Source organism: Fusarium venenatum (genome assembly GCF_020744135.1).
Source record: "Fusarium venenatum strain MPI-CAGE-CH-0201 chromosome Unknown EDB82scaffold_3, whole genome shotgun sequence".
Lineage (NCBI taxonomy): Eukaryota > Fungi > Ascomycota > Sordariomycetes > Hypocreales > Nectriaceae > Fusarium > Fusarium venenatum.
In genome coordinates this window covers 489,036-500,907 of record NW_027072131.1, presented here as the reverse complement: position 1 = coordinate 500,907, position 11,872 = coordinate 489,036, and the positions used below count along the sequence as shown (strand labels likewise).

Genomic DNA, 11,872 nt, shown 5'->3' with positions numbered 1-11,872 from the left:
CGCGAAACCTCTTCTTCGTCGGAAACAATCTGTAATGCCATTCCCGCCATCCTCATAGATCTTACTAGGTTTCAGTAGTGATTGAGGCCTTACTGAACTCTGTGAATCGGTCTCTTTATTGTTACACCTCTGGATTAATCCTGCCGAGTCCTACTCGTTTCTCATTGGAAAGTGATTTGGGGATGTGCTGAACTTATAAAGAGTCGGTTTCACTGCATTTTTAACCTCTCCCGAGTTGTCGTATACCAGGGTTCCCTACACAAGGCTGATTCTACCTGCAAGGCATTTTTTCTCGTCTGTTGAGTAAGGTGAGCTCGGGGGAGGTTAAAATTGCAGTGAAGAGAGGCAAAATCTCTCCCCCTGCTGGTGCTCTCTCGCAGCCACTGTAGCCCAGTCCTACATGCCCACACCAAAATGTATCACAACTTAACTTGACAATAAACAACCACGTACAAAGATCTTCGAAAGTACAATGGCGATGAATGGGATTAATATGCTTCCATATTGAAATCGCCGACTGCATTTTTAACTCTTCTCAGGCTTTTTCATATCAAAACTTGCATGAGGCTCATTTGTTGTGTAGACACTTTCCTCTTGTCTGTTCAGTACGACGGAGCTCAGGAGAGGTTATAATTGCAGTGAAGGCGGCGGTCTAGTGAGCGTGCCCGGGTATTCAACCCGCCTACCCGCCCAGCTACAGTGTAGCTAGTCCTACCATGCATAAACACCAAACCGAAACCGAACTATCCCATCTCAACTTGACAATAAACAACCACATTCAATTGAGTACACCGACACTTATCTACTCCCCAATCTTGAAATCCATCTTTTCAAGATATGTCTTCACATCAGTAAGTTCAATCCCCCTCTCCACATTAAAAGTCCCCTCCTTCGGCCACGCCACACCTCGTCCCTGCGCAAACGAATACCTATACTTGATCATCTTATTATCCGGTTCATCCTCCGCTTGTTTCGCAAGAATCTCAAAATTCCATAGCTCACGCTTAAACTTGGTCTCAAAATGAGCATCCAACAAATCCGCAAGGCGTCCGTAGGTAAAAGTGTCACCAGCGATATAAACAGGCCGGCTACCAATTCCGCGCGGGTCGAGAATTAGCTCAGCTGTTACACGACCAATGTCTGGAGGTGTGGTGAGGGTGATTTCTGTTTCCCAGCTTCCTAGCCCGCGAACTATTTTTTGGGACAGATCAACGACGCCAAAGTCGGCGCGGAATAGGAAGCTCATGAATAAGCCTGTAGACACAATTGTCCAGTCTACTTCCTTTTGAGCGCGAAGTTTGTCGCGCACGTCGATTTGCTTGTCGAATAAATCTTGCGATGTACCTTTTCCAATGGCATCGTAGTCCATGCCAAATTGCCATGGAAAGAAGCGCTTCACACCTGAAGCCATGACAGCGTCCAGAATCTTGAATTGTACGTCTGCTGGTAAAGCCATGCCTGTGCACGACACGATGACATCGTATCTGGAAAATATGGCTGCTAGGTCTTCTACGCTGGCATCTGCAACATCGCCTGCTTCGGTCCCGGCGTTGAGGGACTGGATATGTTGGATGAGCTTCCTCTTTTCTGGGGCAGCTGAGTCAAGGGTTGCCTGGCGGATAAGTACAGTGATTCGTTGGTGGTGACGCTTAGGATGACTGGCCAGGCCTTGGAGAACGCAGAGGCCTAGTTCGCCGGCGCCTAGGATGAGGATGTTTTGAGACATTGGTATGGAAGAGTCGTTGAGACGGTTCAACGCTTGGAGATTTTCAATTGAGAGTTCGAGGGGCGTTTCTGTCATGGTATTTAAGCTATAGTTTACAACGTCGTTTCATTCCATCATGGTCATCGTGGTGGTTTGGTCTGCATGTTAGCGGATCTTCAATTGAGAGGGGACGAATGAGGTCTCATGGGACTTACGCTGACTTGCCCCGACTTACTTATAAATCCGCTATCTCCATTTCCGCCTGCAACGATGTTCATGACTGACATAATCCCTGATTACCAATAAAACAAGATTGAATGCCGGCAGGTTGGATAGAAAGGTCCAGAACGAGAACCCGTCTCTCGAAAAGAGCCACATGCCCCATCCCTCCAGGCCAGGAACAAACTTGCCAGACGCGGAATGCTTTAGAGAGTTTATTTGATTTCTACCCAAACAAAAACGAAAGCCATAGGAGGGAGGAGTCATTAAAAGCGCTGGTCGCATTATTAAACTTTCAGCTAAGAATTAAATTGACAAGAATGAATGATAGGCACCAAGACCCATCGCCAAACAATCAACGCCCACGCTTCCCAATGCAGACAAATCTTTTCACAACTCTGTTCTACCAAATCTTCTAGCTAATGAATGAACGAATGAATCACGCCTTGACTGTGTTTTTGTTGGCAAATCCCACTCGGTTTGCCTTGAGGTCGAAGATGACGAATTGAGCCTTGAGGAGAATGTCTCCCAGGATGGCGAAGCCAATACCCTCCGACGTCTGGATGCCACCGTAGCAAACCGTTGAAGTGAGACGACCATAATTGATGTAATGGCCGGGGACCTTGCCTCGATACTTGCCAAAACCAAAGTAGAAGCTAGGAAGCTTGGCTGTGCATGGGAAGACCCAGACACCATAGTCATTGTCGATGTAAGCGCCCTTAACCTTCTTGTAGTAGAACTTGACCAGGTAGTCGGGCAAGAGAAGAAGAGTGGTGCCGGTGTCGACAATTGCTGAGTACTTGTACTTATGCCACGGTGCACCCTGAGCGACACGGAAGCCCTCAACAGTGATCTGCCACCATGGGCTGTCCTTCTTCACCTTGGCGAAACCCACAGATCCGTAGTACTCATTTTGGTTGATGTACCCAAAGTTGTAGTTTCCAGCCATGCCCTTCTGCAGATTGGCAGTGAAGATGGGACCATCCAAAGCGTCTTGGACTCTGTCAAAGTATGTCTTTTGAGCAATAGGCCGGACAGTATTGAGACTCGACATGGCTAAACCCAAGATGCCATGAGCAAACTTGTCTGCGGCAATGCCGTCAGATACTTCAGTAGCAGACTGCACAGCCATGTCGTTTACATAGGTCCCTCCGACTCGCACTCTATCCCGGTAGACGATTCCACTGGCACCGGTGCCGTCGCCATATTTGATGCTCCACGTCTGGCCATTCATTCGCTTGCATAACTTTGAGTTGTCAGGTTTGTAGAGGATATGGCCCGCCTGATCAGGTTGATACGTGTCGGTAGAAAAGACCCAGCTGTTAGATGTCAGTGTGCTCTATAAAGCAGCCTTGGAACATGAATTACAGGTCAGATGAGCCGGTATCAAAGTTCACATAGGTAGTCTGCTGTGGACTACCAATCTGGATAGGAACGACGTATTGTGAGTCGTAGTACTGAGGAGGTGTTGCTGCTGCAGTGCCCTTCAGTCCTATACAATGTTAGCCATGGGTAGACAAACGTGACAATTGAGCCCTTACCGAGCTTGTTCTTCACGAGTGCTTGTTCATGGTCGGCAATCTTTCGAAGCTCCGCATTCGGCAATGGCTTTCGGTATTTGTTGTAAGCATGAATGAGGGCAATCTCGGCGTGCGGCTTCTTGTATCGTGAGTTTGTGATTTGATCAAGCATGACCTTTTCGCCTTTGGCTCGTGGCACAAGGTGAGCGGAGTCGGGGTCAGTCTCGGGATCAATAGCTCGGCCCTTCAAGCCCTTGCCCATCTCGATCTCCTCCAGTTCCTCGTGGTCAATGTCCTCCTCTTCTGTCCCGTCAATTGGGTCATCGTAATCATCGCTTCGAACCGTGAGAGCCCGGGAAGCATCAACTTGAAGGTCTGTAGACCTGTTCGCTGTCCTCCCCAAAGGCTTCTCGGGATGGCCTCCAGCACCGTTCACCTCATGAGCACCACCACGGATCTCATGAGGGATACCCGTGCTACAGCCGGCGAGTAGAAGAAAAGAAACCGTGCTGAATCTCATGGTGAAAAATAGATTAAAGAAAAAGAGTTATGATGATTGTCAAGAGGCGAATCCAGAAGAGGGACGTGGTCTGTTATTTTAAGACAATGGGTTGTGGACTCGGGAGGCGGTTGAGAGTTCCGGATCGAGGCTCAAGACATCTTCCCAGGCACTTCCAGGTCCCTAGCATGGCATTCTGGGCAAGTCTCGAGCTAGGTGAAGCCATCCCAGAGAGCTTAACCTGGAATGTGGTCTTTGGAGAGTATGGGTTCGCGTGGAATGCTCCTGGATCCAGTATAGTATAGTATGGCATCTGCATTCCGTGGGCATGGGACTAGACGATTTAGACTCTTTTATGGATGCCACGAGTTGCGGCAACAGAGCCATGACCGAGCCATGACTGAATTTGGCTTGCCACGACCGTTCTTGGTTCCTGGTTCCTGCGTCTGATTTGTCTGACTTTGTTCCGATCCTGCAGGGTCTCCGTGTTGACGTTGAAGGCACTCATGTTCAATTGCCAGGGTCCCGGGTTTGTGTGTTGGTGGCATTTCGACCGGCGCGTCAACGACAATGGCTTGCCGACCATGCCTCTTGAATCGATCAGCAGAGGTTATGAACGGATGGTGTGATAATGATGAAAAGGACCCTCGATTGATCATTTGATCTACAACAATGTCATTTTTTATGCCTTTTCTTGCCTACGGCAGGTCAGACATCGTCAACGCCAAGCATTGTACCTGCATATTTCCGGCCATTTGACAGATGACGTCCAATTGTTGGTCACAATGACATGGTATTTTCTTGCCCTTGGCAGGACACCTTTGAGTTTGGAAGAGTTTTCGCAATCACAATCATAGCGATAATCCGATTCGTGAAAGACTCTGTGATAAGTTTGCCAAGCAGGCCCAAGCTCTCTTGCCTTTGAGCCGTCCGGGTTGTTACTCGTTTTGGTAGCTGTCACCTCTTAGATCGCTTGTCTAACTCGTTGGTGTGATGATCACAACTCCGCGGCTGCGCGGCTCAAGAAATAGCCTCATTGGCGCCAGTTTAGCAGGCCTCGGTCCCTCGGTTGAGATGCCAAAGAATGCACTGACTCGATATTGCGATGCTACCTGTGGTGGAGTTGAAACGCTGAGTCGTAGCGTGGTTTAGGAGGTTTGCTCCGAAGAGAGGAAAGTGGCTGGTCAATGCATGACAAAGGCTCGGCCCCTTCCGCTTTGGGGCTCTTGACTCTTGTCAATACCTGTCATTGTTGTGTTTGCCTGTAAACACCAGATGGAATATCACGATGCCTTCATTGAACAATTGATGGAGATGAAGATGGAGACGGTGGAGTAAGTGATGATGCAAAGTCGAGGCAAGTCATCCAATGAATGACCCCATCGATTTGCTGCAAATTACCCCTCCATGACTCACCAGGGTACTCACGATCCACTAAAACTTTTTGAGAGCAGGTGCCAAAATCATTAAAACAATTGACATTTTTACAAATGAGAGGATCTATACTTAGACATTCTAATGTGAAAGATACTATTTTTAATATAATATAAACAGATGATAAAATTAGAATGGCAATTACTCAAATACTTGGAGGTGTCAAACAGTACCAGAACCGTAGTAGACACCTGCAAACAATTCACTGAGTATCCCAATTACTGGAGTTTTCTGGCATAGCCCCCGGTCGGGCCAGTCCCTAAACCCACTGTCAGGCGCTGTAGACCCTTGATAAGATAACGGATTTTTCGACCCCGCCACCCCGCGACAACTTCTTAAGGTTGCACAAAAATTCCAACGCCTTCAATTATTGTCCACCCGACGAAACTAATTGATCGGTTTTCGCTTTGCCTTTAGACTACACCGCAAAGCAAATCGTCACAATGGATCCCGCCGCTCCCCACCAACCGCCCTACACTTACACGGCGAATCAGGGCTATGAACAGACCGAAGAGATACCCCGCGAGCTACAGACCCAACGAGACGATGGCGCTGCCCTCGACAACCAGGACGACGACAACGATTTCGATGATATCTTTGATGACCAGGACTTTGACGATAATGACTGGTCTGCTGATGCGGGAGACTTGACAAAGTCTTACAACAGACAGCGCGGTACCAACGAGGGAGTCGCCCTTCGCTCGAACCAGCAAAAACCTACTGCCAACACCTTTGCGAGCGTGGATGATCAAGTCTCAGCTCTTTCCAAGCACGCCGCCAAGATCAGACTCGACTCCGTTAAGCAAGATGGTGGTGATTCAAAGGATAAGGACAAGGCGGACCGCGCCACTAGCGACCAAGTTCTTGACCAGCGCACCCGAATGATTCTGCTCCAGATGATTAACCGAGGTTTCGTGAGTGAAGTCCACGGTGCCATCTCCACAGGAAAAGAAGCCAACGTCTACGGCGCCGTTCTTATCGACGGCAGCACAGGCGAACCCACCCAGAAAGCGATCAAGGTCTACAAGACAGCCATTCTGAGCTTCAAGGACAGAGAGCGCTACATCACGGGCGAGCACCGTTTCAAGAGTGGCTTTGACAAGGGAAACAACCGCAAGATGGTTAAACTTTGGGCAGAGAAGGAATTCCGAAACTTGAGGAGGATCTACAACTCTGGTATTCCTTGCCCTGAGCCTATCAGCCTTAAGCTTCATGTCCTTGTCATGGGCTTCCTTGGTGACCGCAAGGGCTGGGCGTATCCTCGCCTCCGCGACGCTACCCTAACAGGAGACGATGTTGATCAGCAGTGGCACAAGCTTTACGTCCAGCTGCTTGGCATCATGCGCAAGATCTACCAGGTCTGTCGTCTTGTTCACGCCGATTTGAGCGAGTACAACATTCTATACCACAAGGGTAAACTCTACATCATTGATGTGTCGCAGAGTGTGGAGCCGGACCACCCCCGGTCGTTGGAGTTCCTCCGTATGGACATCAAGAACGTGGGCGATTTCTTCCGTCGCAAGGGCGTTGATACGTTGGCCGACCGCGCCATCTTCAACTTCATCACCGCTCCCGAGGGACCCGTGGAGGAGCCCGAGATGGAGAAGGCAATTGATGTTCTTTACGAAAATCGGGCTGATGCTACTGGCGAGGACAACGCTGCTCAAGAGGAGGTCGACAATGAAGTTTTCAGAAACCAGTACATTCCTCAAACATTAGAGCAGGTCTACGACATTGAGAAGGATGCTCAAAGAGTTGGGGAGGGTCAGGGTAATGATCTTGTCTACAGTAATTTGCTGCCCGACCAGGTCATTGCACCCAAGAAGGCCGATGGCGAGAAGGGTGATGAGGAGGAAGGTTCCACATCTGATTCAGACGATGGTGCATCTCTCTCTGATGACGACTCGCACAACGAGGCCGACTTTGAGAAGGGCACTCCCCGAGGCCGTCGCTTCGAAGATAAGGACGAGAAGAAGGTTTGTATTCCATATCTCATTCCAATGTGACAGACCTTACTGACCACCCTCAGGCCCACAAGCAAGCCGTCAAGGAAGCCAAGCGTGAGAAGCGCAAGGAAAAGATGCCCAAACATCTCAAAAAGAAGATCGTCGCCACCTCATCCCGTCGCAAGAAATAAGCATCTCAATACAACCTCTACACCTCTTGCCGCGCCTGCACAAGGGTAGGCCATAGCTCCCAAGCTCCCGAAACAATTGACGAGCCTCATCCGGGGAAGCTATCAACCTTGCGCGACCCTCTTCCCTTCCCGTGCTTCTCTCTTGGCAGAGACACTAAAGGAAGGCAAAAAATACAAATCGTCAGAGCTCTCTTTGATCGTTCAGTACGCAGAAAAAAGCGTTCAGATCGCACTAAACCGAGCGGTTACACAGACCCCACACGCAAAGAGGGAATGTTAAACCATCTCGGCCGGAGACTTCTCCTCGGCGACGAATCAATGTCTTCATCATTTCGACTTGCGCCCGCGGGAAGGGAAAAAAGGGTTTGCGTTATACCCTTTTAAACAAAAAGGGTTCGGGGCGTTCTGGTTCCTGCGTCGAGACGTAACGGTGGTCTTGTACCAGGAAGACTGCAAAGTGGATTGAGCACACCAAAAAAAATAAGAAGAGACAAGGACAAAAGAAAGAGAGAATAATGACTTGGAAATTATGTTGAAATGTCTGATGATTTTGTCGCTCAGTTATTCTTACATTCAGTAAAAAGTCAAGTGTCATCCTGGGAGCCTTTTCGCTCCATGGCGCCAAATAAATATCGTTAACATGCAATCTCACCTCATATCCATCATTATTGTGATAATAAAAAAACATGGTAAAAAATGCTCCTCTGTCGTCACAGCCTGAGACCTTTCGGGATACCATGGCTAAAAGTAGAACTGTTGCTGAGGTTGGCCTGGTGGGGGTTGGGCCAGAAAGTCAAAGTTTAACGAGTCCATTCCCGTGTTCCAAGGGTCTGGTGATTCTGGTAACGGATTAGTCTTGAGAGTAATGACAGACGAAAAAAAGAGGAGCGAAAATTATGTGACATACCACCCCAAATTGATTCGTAAAGGTCCATGGGAGCCATGTATTGCGTAGGATCGACATTCATCGCATTCATGCTGTCCATGTTGAGGTTTGCGTTAGCCTGCATCTGTTGGCTGTATGGAAGTCTGATGGAGACACATTTAGAAACAAATCACGGTAGATTGGTGGTACAATACTAACCCAGCAAAGTCTTGGATTGATGCTCCTCCGTTTTGCATCTCTGCCATGGCGAGCGCAGCGTCCTCTCGTGGGTCCGCGCTCTGGGAGACGTTGCGAAACATTGAATTGCCGTTTCCGGAATATTGTCCGGCGTTCCCAAAGGGGAATTGAGGCGTACGGCTCCCGCTGCCGGCGGCAGAGGCGTCGCCCTCCTTCTTGAGGTGCGATGGGACAATTGAGCCGTGGTCGTAGATATTTTTGAGGGCCGTCAATGCTCGGTACAGTGGGCCTGAAAGCTCAATGTCCTTGTCGGTGGTCATGACATGAGGTTCCGGGGAGCTAACGTCCTTGGCGGCAGTGGCAGACAGGGCAGCGATCAAATCGCCTTGTAATTGTCGAACTTCGGGGTCTGTCTTTGTTTCGCAAAGTATACCCAGTAGTAAAGCCGACGACAAGCCATGGTAAGTAAATGCCCAGCTTCTCGTGGGGATTGCAGACAATTGGTGCATTGCTAAGAACATTCGGACGGTTTCGGTTAGGTTGTCTTTGCAGCGATCCGCTAGCGTTTTGCGCTGCTCAGGTTCAAACTCGCTGTCTTTGCGAAGCGCTGGACGACATGCAACGGAGATGACAAATGATGTGTGAAGGCGAATTGCGTAGTGCTGTAGACGGTCGAGCGCTGTCTTGCAATTTTCTTTAGCCCGCAATTGTGGTGTGGTGCGGTTTCGAAGTTGTTCTACTGCTTCGCAATCTTCGACAATTTGAGCGTATGTCGAGCTCATCATATCATCGGGGTTTAAGCGACGGGAAATTATTTCCATAAGATGGTACATCGTCTCGAGGTATGAGTAGTTTCCGTTCGGCGTCGGCGACATGACGGGAATTGGACAACACGGGAAGTTGGTCATTGGTGACCTACATCGTCAGGGGTGAGTTCAATCATGGAGACACAATACTTACCGATCAAAAGAAAGCGACGTCAAGGTGTCGTGCCATACACAACTCCACCATAACCTCCTTCTAACCATCTCTTTCGATTGTGTGTTTGGCGGCGTGCAATCGCGACTCTCGTTACGTGGTGTTCTGTGCAGACCCAATGACTGCGCAAGGCGACAGGTCAATCCCATCAAAGCCCACGAGGCTTCCGCTTTCATATCATTTAGAAGAACAAAGCATGTAAGCAGGAGAGCTTGGATCGAGTCGAACGAAGGTCTGTTATACGTCAGTTTGAGCTCTGCTGTATCGGCAAGCAGCAATTACCGAAGAAGAAAATTGCCCAATCGGAGGAAATGGAAGGATATTTGGATGAACCGTTGGGAGTCTCGCGTACGGATATGGTAGGGAGATTCGTGGTATTGAGAACCGACTGCCAACACGGCAAAGAGTATGGCGAGCCATGATGCTGTGACGGGTTTGGTCGACTTCATTCCGCTGGTCGCATTCCGTGAACGTTCTTCCAGGTAAATCATTAGCTTGCTCTCGAGGTCGTCGATATCCATCACAAAACCCCAAAAGGGCTGCGGTATTTCCTTGTACGCCCTGAACAGCCTGTAACCTGTAAGCTTACGGGCTTCAAATATCCCACGGTCGCAAACGCAAGACTTACTTCATGACCTCGCGGTCGGATGGCAATTCATTTGAGATGTCCTGTGTTAGTTTTTGAAGGTGATGAGACGACATCAGCGGGAAAGGCGCTGATGTGTCCAGTCCCAGAATGGACCGCATGTCTTGTCGAATGTCAAGACCCTCGCCTTTGTGAACTGGTGAAGACTGCTCGCGCAGTAGGGCAGGAATACTGTTCTGCCCGAGATATCGATCTGCTCCCACTTCTGGTTCATCAATGCTTGCTGTAGTGTTTTGTTAGCCTGGTGGTGTGATGAGACATCAGCCAAACACTTACCAAGGGCGCGCGGCCAACTTTCCTGACGCTCAACCTTGCGTGTGGCTTCTTCACGGGGAACTTCTGAGAATGAATGTGTCCTCTTGCGATTAACGACGGTTTGACTGGATTCTGAAGCAGCACCTGATGCCGTCGGCTTGGAAGTTGATGAGCGATTGGGCTTATAAGAACATAATCGAGGGTGTTCTCTCTTGACGCAGTTTTCACAGGGTTGTTTGTTGTCGCACTTTACTTTGCGCTGGCGACAGGGCCAACACGCGGTGCCTAACGCGATGATAAGTCAAACAATTCCCAAATTGAGGTTATTCGCAAGACTCTTACCGTATCTGACCTTTCGATGGGAATGTATGATTCGATTGGCCTCCTCTGGGGTCAGGTCATCAATGACCACGCGCTCATCTGGACTAGGGTTTTCCGCCATTGTTAAGCGGGTTTCTGGGCTCTGAATCAAGGCTCGGAGCCAAACAAAAGTCGCGATAGCAATGGCGAGGTAATGTTATGATTGCAGATGAGGGTTTACGAATGCCGAACCCCGAGGGTCTCCATGCGCGATAGTGGGTGAGAGGGGAAGAGACGGCGGTGATGGGCGGGGCCGGTTCGGCTTTTCGAATTGGTGTTAGTTAAATATGAGAGGGACGACGGCTGATCTTTTGGCCTTTTCTTTCTGGTTGGTGGACTGGGAGGGGAATTGAAGCACGAGATCGGTGATGAAGCCGACCTCCGATGTGTCGGATAAATAAGAGCCGTTCCGTCAGCCAGTTACCCTGCACTCGTAGAACTGAACATGTCAATTGATAACGTGGATGGAACATGACGAGAATTTAGGACAGTCTTTCGTTCTTATTATAAACTTGTATAATAATGTTGAATAGGTGTCTAGTCACTGTAACTCATATAATTTTTTTATGTCCTCACTTTATGTTGAGTGTCAATGAGTTAGTCGGTAGTAGCATGGTTTCGTGTTTGTCCCTACCTACTGTCTTTGCGGTACGCTCCCTCCTTCAGGGTAGTAGAGAGACAGAACATCAACATGAAATACCCGTCTTCCTTTGTGCTACATCTACCATCTGTCTTCGAACAAACAAATCACCGAAATGAATCCAATATTTAATCATGTTTTTGTTTCCCCTGCAGCCCATATTTATTTACGGCTACGCGCAGTGGGGTGCCGATTCACTGTCGGTCTTGTTCAAAATGCTTCCACCACTCTCCAACAGTTGGCTCCGCCATGGTACATCGTCCAATTACTATCCATATGTGATAACCAATTTGTTATTACATTGCTTTACATTGAACTTGGATGGCCACTCGAGGCTGTGACTATTATTATCGGAATACAATTATATTTCGCTTGCTACGGAACGGGCTGTTGCGCCTCGGCGGTTACAGAGATCT

At 48.9% G+C, this 11,872-nt stretch overlaps 4 protein-coding genes across 4 annotated transcripts; 1 reads left to right on the top strand and 3 right to left on the bottom strand.

The window, feature by feature from the left end:
• Positions 1-549: 549 nt before the first annotated feature.
• EDB82DRAFT_502896 (uncharacterized protein) lies at positions 550-1,893 on the bottom strand. The gene has a single exon (XM_025726325.2). The coding sequence runs from the start codon at positions 1,799-1,801 to the stop codon at positions 803-805; it is 999 nt and encodes a 332-aa protein (XP_025580903.1). The 5' UTR covers positions 1,802-1,893; the 3' UTR covers positions 550-802.
• A 470-nt stretch (positions 1,894-2,363) lies between these two features.
• Positions 2,364-3,964, bottom strand: EDB82DRAFT_431511 (aspartic peptidase domain-containing protein; the record flags this gene model as incomplete). The annotated part of the gene is made up of 4 exons (XM_065607699.1): positions 2,364-3,243; positions 3,293-3,416; positions 3,466-3,583; positions 3,644-3,964. The coding sequence occupies 4 exons, from the start codon at positions 3,962-3,964 to the stop codon at positions 2,364-2,366; spliced, it is 1,443 nt and encodes a 480-aa protein (XP_065463749.1).
• Positions 3,965-5,475: 1,511 nt separating this feature from the next.
• Positions 5,476-7,686, top strand: EDB82DRAFT_502891 (RIO1 family-domain-containing protein). Its single transcript, XM_025726323.2, has 2 exons — positions 5,476-7,353; positions 7,407-7,686. The coding sequence occupies exons 1-2, from the start codon at positions 5,821-5,823 to the stop codon at positions 7,512-7,514; spliced, it is 1,641 nt and encodes a 546-aa protein (XP_025580901.1). The 5' UTR covers positions 5,476-5,820; the 3' UTR covers positions 7,515-7,686.
• Positions 7,687-7,819: 133 nt separating this feature from the next.
• EDB82DRAFT_203976 (fungal-specific transcription factor domain-containing protein) lies at positions 7,820-10,997 on the bottom strand. The gene is made up of 8 exons (XM_025726321.2): positions 10,799-10,997; positions 10,478-10,741; positions 10,184-10,424; positions 9,838-10,125; positions 9,538-9,789; positions 8,599-9,492; positions 8,422-8,543; positions 7,820-8,353 (listed from the first exon to the last, which is right to left on the bottom strand). Exons 1-8 carry the CDS (start codon positions 10,896-10,898, stop codon positions 8,256-8,258), a joined length of 2,259 nt encoding a protein of 752 aa, XP_025580900.2. The 5' UTR covers positions 10,899-10,997; the 3' UTR covers positions 7,820-8,255.
• Between the last annotated feature and the right edge of the window lie 875 nt (positions 10,998-11,872).